Here is a 6000-nt window from a genome sequence, read left to right as displayed (position 1 = left end):
GTGGGGTCAGTGGGCTTTCTTCCTGGAAAATTTTGAAATACAGATATGAAATGGTGGCCTTAGTATGGTGCATTTTTTGGTCTAAATTTTGAGGTACTGTAGAGGGAACCCCTCATTCTAGTGGGTCTGGGGGCACTAACCCTGGAAAAGTTTGAATTACAGGTATGAAATGGTGGTCTCTGGTGCATTTCTCAGCCAATTTGGGGGAGGGGCAAGGGCCTACTCGGTCCGGCCCTGGATCTGGGCCTGGCCAGGCTATCAATAGGACTGCTAGGATTTCTGTCTCACCTTGCCTCAATGATGTCATGAGGCAAATGATATTCTGATATATTCTAATGGTGTTAATATACTTTTTTGAACTTTTATAACTGAATTTTCATGAGTGTGATAGGCCTGCTTTTTACTCCTTTTTTATTTTTGGCTCCTCAAATTTTAACCGAGGCAACTGCCTCGGTTTGCCTCAGTGTGGCTACGGCACTGTTTCGCAGACGTACTTCTCCTTCGTTGAGTTTATAGGGTAAATGCCTTGCAAGGACACTGCTCGTAATCTACAAAGAAATATCATATCTAACCCTTAGCCTGCTAAATTTCTAAAATGGACTGGTCCATTATTCAATTTAGACAGTACCAATTTTTATTCGAAGGGGTGTTCACTTAAAATTTACAGACTGAATAGCGAACAGTGCAGACCATGATCAGCCTGCATGGACGTGCAGGCTGGTCTTAGTCTGCACTGGTCGCAAAGGCAAAATAACTTGCCACCAGCAGGCTAAAAGTTAAATAGGAGTACCAGTATATGAAAATATTGATACCAAATATTGTACATACTTTTGTACATACATGTACAACAAAAACATTAAAAACTTTCAAATATATGCTTGTATTGAAAGTAAAATGCTATCTTTGAAATTTGTTCAGGACATGTGATTGACAAAAAGTACACTGGCTAACAATAAAGAATTTGAGACTTCATAACACCAAACAAATCAGTTCAATATTATTGGGGTTTCATTGACCACAGTTCAGTTAACTGACATACAAGAACCACCATAAGCCATTGAAAGGCACCAACGTATGAAGTACTCATCTCAAGATCTCAAAAGACATATGAGCCGCGCCATGAGAAAACCAACATTGTGGCTTTGCGACCAGCATCCGCGCAGTCTGGTCAGAATCCATGCTGTTTCGCTAACAGTTTCTCTAATTGCATAAGGCTTTGAAAGCGATCAGCATGGATCCTGACCAGACTGCGCGAATGCGCAGGCTGGTCTGGATCTATGCTGGTCGCAAAGCCACTATGTTGGTTTTCTCATGGCGCGGCTCATATCAAAATAAACGGAGTCAGAAAGCATTGGACACATCTACTGTTTGTGTTACTAGTTAGTATACTATTAAAAATAACTTGAAAGTATTTGACATAACTAGACTGCATTTATACAAAAAAGTATTGAAAACAATTCAATTGTTTATATAACCAGTAAATGTGATATTAAACAACAACAAATAAATACCTGAGGGTAGAAAAATCTTCAAATGAGTTTGTCCTGTTTGAAATCTGAAAGGAGCATTGTTTTTCTCATTGGTCATACTGTTCAGAATTTTACACACCACTATAGTTAAGAGGTACAGTGTCTGTACACATTATTTATGTCAGCTGAACATCATACGCGTCATTAGTATGCAGGTATTCAGTATTAGATAAAATGCGCATATCATATGAAAAAAAAACTGAGCCAATAGCAAACTCAAATGATCTAATGAAAAATCAGAACCACTACAAGAAATCGGACCCATTTGCGGAATGCGGAATTCAACAATTTGCCTGGTTGAATTAAGGGGGTCAATGAGGAAAGGAAAAATGAAATTATCATAGGTGGTTTCATGTTGGCCTTATCATATGTCATCTGGCTGTCGTATTGACCCAATGCCCATACGTCTGCCCTCGGATAAAAACTAAGTTAGTATGACATCATTTGATCAATAGCATTATATTATAAAAGATTACTATTTTTGATATGACAATGAAAATGTCCTACCGATTCTTCTTCAGCTTTGGTTTGGTCATTTGTTGAATGCTTTTCTTTTTGTGTTCCTGTTTTCGCAAACACTTTCTCAAGTCTCTCCCATTCGTTTATTGCAAACTTTTGCTTAAATATGAAATCATAAAAGGGACGGATTAGGGCATAGGTTTGGAAATGGCAAGCTAGAGTTATTTTATGAATGGAAAATACCATTATATTAAAAAAAAGTCAATATGAATTTATACATATGAATCAGTGATTGGAAAAGAACAAAAGGCATACTGAATCAAACACAGTGTCTGTCTCATTTATTTCTTTATCGTCTGTATTTTCTGTCTGCCGAGCGTCTGTTTTCTTTATATCGCCACTGAACTGTTCCCAGTCCGCTCCAAATTTCGGCTTGAAAGAGAAATATTCGTAAAAGCGTTTAAACAAAATTAATTGAAATGGTTAAATGTTTTAAGAAAACGTGAATGTGCAGAGTCATTTCAAAATTAAAACCCATGGTATCGAGATATTTATAGTTCTGTTTAACTGCTTACAAGTAATTTTCAAATACGACAAAAAGCCATATTTCATAGTCCAGCCGGTACAACATAGCGTTCAAAATGTTTCCCGTACATGGACCAGGCGCCGTGCTGACAAGACATTTTTCGGACTCAGCCGAGTTTGAGTTGGAAATTTTAATATTAATCTTATTAAAACTTCAAGGTTAAAATTCCAACTGAGACTGACTATCAGTACTGAATAGCCACTTGAAAAGAGTTGTTAACTTAAAGTTTAGTTTTAAACATGCTACTTAGATATAAATGACAAATAAATTTTCATTATCAAACTCAGCCGAGACTGAAAATGTTTTGTGAACATGGGGCCTGTGTTTATTTCTGTTTCTTTGAGATCACGAATTCTATTCAAGATATCTATCAGAGTTCTGCTAAAACCGGTGCTAGATGGAGAGAGATATCTCTCACTAAGAGACGCGTTCAAACCGAGTGCGATCTAAGCTTCCAAAGAAATTTCTAATAGATTTTTATTTACAAATGTAGGCTACGATATACAGTCATGTATAATCTTGACATTCTTTGCAATTATGTCAATTTATACTTTCATCATGCAGTAGATGTTTGCATATTAAAAGTCGTTTGAATCCTTTAATATGATATACCTACCGAGTGGCCCGCTGTTTCTCCTTCGGTGAACATGCTGGAACATCTTTCAAATCTTTCAATTGTGTCTCTTACGTCAAACTTTTCTTCGAAATATTCCCAGTCAGTTCCGAATTTAGGCTTAAATTAATAAATCCAAAATCATGAGGTGTAATATCAGGCAATTGTAAAAGCAGGTGATAGAATGTTGCAGATTTCGCATACAAAACTTATAAATTAAACTACATTGTTGTTTTATTAGTATAATAGTAAAACTTACAAAACCAAATTACACTTTTTGAACTGCAGGCCGCACTGTTACAAATATACGGACCGAGAGTATTTGGTCTGTATCTTTAAGACTCATGCAGTTGGTTTCTCATTATTTTTATTACCGTTGACAGAATATTTATATGAAATTACACTAAAGTGTCCAGTTAATAAATGTTTAGTAAAAGTTACAATTAAGGAGGTAGGTTACCTTCATATTTGTATGCGCGCATGTCCAACCGGAAGCTAACGTGACGATTTACGACAACGTTTACGACAAACTAAATGTGTTTGTATATTCATTCTTCTGAAAACAAATCATGAACTTGTCTTCGATCTGATGCTTTATGGTTTAATAATGCAGAAATAATGAATAAATTGCCGCAGAAACACTTCAAAACATTGTTGCCTTAAAATGACGTCATTGACGTCATGACGTTACGTGTCAGTTACCGCGCAAAATTAATAGCTTTTATCTTGAAAATACGTAATTCTGTACATTTTCTTTATTAGTATTTTTCAAATAACCATTATTTGCTGAAATATTTTTATGAGTATTTTGCTCTGAATAATAATCAATATTTTGCTTCTTTTATGTAGTTATATTGAAATGTTATGCGGAATGTAAGAAAATGGATGATGGCAACCAATGTTATTTGGAATATAGTTGGGTAAAAGGTTACTTGTTACGGCCATTTTCAAATAAAAAGTGTAGCAGTTTGATTTGTAATACCTATTTTTCAGGTTACATTGATAATTTGTTACTTACATACTAAAACTAAGATCTAAAATTGTTCAAATTTCAGTAGAAAATTGTGGTTTCTTAAATTGAATTGATGTTACCATGGAAACGAAGCCCGTGACCTATGTATCTAAATGTAAAATTCAAAAGCGTTGACACTGGTCTATTTCAGAAACACAGCTTCGGCTTTTATTTTCATTTCAACAATATCCATGAGAATAATAGCAGCACGCTGAACGATTTTTCCATGAAAAATGGCAGACGAGGGGTACTGCTGTACGTATTCTAAGCTATGAAATTTGTTTGAATAAATGCAAATAGCACGAAAATGTAACCTACGTTAGAAATAATATGTTTTAAAGCTACATCAACCAGAAAGATAATCTTATTCAATATTTTTTTTAAAGAAATTACGATAAACAGCAAGATATAAGCTATTTTAAACATCTCTGTTGCCATGGTTACTTTAAAATTTAAGAAAAATAGGGTACCATATAAAGTGCTTGGTATTGTGCTAATAATATTACCCAAATATATCATGTTGGTCATTAACAGAATGGCACTGAAGCCGTCGAAAACCCCTATTTTTATACATAGTTGTTTAAAAATGAGAGAAAATGCGTTACCATGGAAACACGAGCCCCGCGACATATACATGTTAAGCTTATATTAGAAAGATAACGTGCATACCAGTAAAATTATCAATTATGCAGACTTCTACGGATATCAATGAAACTAAAATACACTGAAAAGTGTTTAATATCCGTATTTTCCTTCTTCTTTCAATATGAAATACCTTTGGAGGGTCATGTTCTTCAAACCTGGATAAAAATTGAACTTGAAGGGACAGAGACAAACAAAATTGAGATTGTAGCAGTTAAAACTTCATATTACACGAAATACAAAAACATGCTGCGGTTCAACTAATTTGAATTTACCCTTGTAACAAGGTATCCTACCTCCTTAAGTTAGCAGTTTCTGCATAAACTTTATAATACTAGAACTTAAGACACTTTATCATGGTTTACTAGCACGTAGACATACAACATTGTTTTACATATACCTCGTCGTTCTCAATGCTTTCATTACCCATGGCTAGTGTGTGTTTATGTGAACTCTTTTTCCCGGAAATATTATCCATATCCATGTCAAACTTACAGTCTAGTTTTCTTGTGTCAACACATGTACACCTGAAAAATACAAGAACATGAATCATTATGGGATTTAAACGAAATAAAGTGAGATAATTCTATTTAATTTAATCACAGTTATTCCCACATTTAGGTACAGAAGAACAAACATATCGTTTTTGTATGTTATTAGTTGGTATACCTTAAATATTCTGCAGATACTCTAATACGACAATGAGTGTTATATCTACAAGAAGAGGAAGTGTGGAACACAAAAACCATAAACTTATAATGTCAACTTTTTCATCTCCCAGGCGAGGTCTGTTGTCTATTGACAGCTCTATCAATTCATAGATTTCTGTTATAATCGCTTAAAACTACATTGATCAGAGATATGAAATGCTTTTGTTTTATGCTCCTGCAGGTTTTATTGTCTACATCCTAACTGAAATAGTTGCTTCTTGAATGGATAAATGCATAACTGAAGCGTGAAAACTGTGGCTGAAAAGTAAATTCAAGTTCAATGAACGACTTACATGTACTTCTCATGTTTGTTTTCTTAAGCGCAATTTTGATATTTCATAAACGCTCATAAAATCAATTAATAAGGAGGTAAATGCATTTCCCTATCTTCCTTATATGTGTAATGCACTACATTTGTGTACCATCCATGACGTAGCAGTATGCGAGAA

General features: G+C 34.6%; 1 protein-coding gene across 1 annotated transcript; it reads right to left on the bottom strand.

The window, feature by feature from the left end:
• Positions 1 to 1385: 1385 nt before the first annotated feature.
• Positions 1386 to 5394, bottom strand: LOC128547125 (uncharacterized). The gene is made up of 5 exons (XM_053518846.1): positions 5242 to 5394; positions 3191 to 3307; positions 2304 to 2420; positions 2037 to 2147; positions 1386 to 1555 (listed from the first exon to the last, which is right to left on the bottom strand). Exons 1-5 carry the CDS (start codon positions 5392 to 5394, stop codon positions 1490 to 1492), a joined length of 564 nt encoding a protein of 187 aa, XP_053374821.1. The 3' UTR covers positions 1386 to 1489.
• Between the last annotated feature and the right edge of the window lie 606 nt (positions 5395 to 6000).

This window comes from Mercenaria mercenaria, chromosome 12, assembly GCF_021730395.1.
Source record: "Mercenaria mercenaria strain notata chromosome 12, MADL_Memer_1, whole genome shotgun sequence".
Taxonomy (NCBI): Eukaryota; Metazoa; Mollusca; class Bivalvia; order Venerida; family Veneridae; genus Mercenaria; species Mercenaria mercenaria.
Note: the sequence above shows the minus strand (reverse complement) of the source record. Positions and strands in the feature narration are given on the sequence as shown.

Coding starts and splice junctions, on each gene's coding strand:
- LOC128547125 (XM_053518846.1), bottom strand. CDS start 5,394: ATGATTCATGTTCTTGTATTTTTCAGGTGTACATGTGTTGACACAAGA. Junction 3,308..5,241: donor AAAGCATTGAGAACGACGAG/GTATATGTAAAA, acceptor TATTAATTTAAG/CCTAAATTCGGAACTGACTG. Junction 2,421..3,190: donor GAGAAACAGCGGGCCACTCG/GTAGGTATATCA, acceptor TTCTCTTTCAAG/CCGAAATTTGGAGCGGACTG.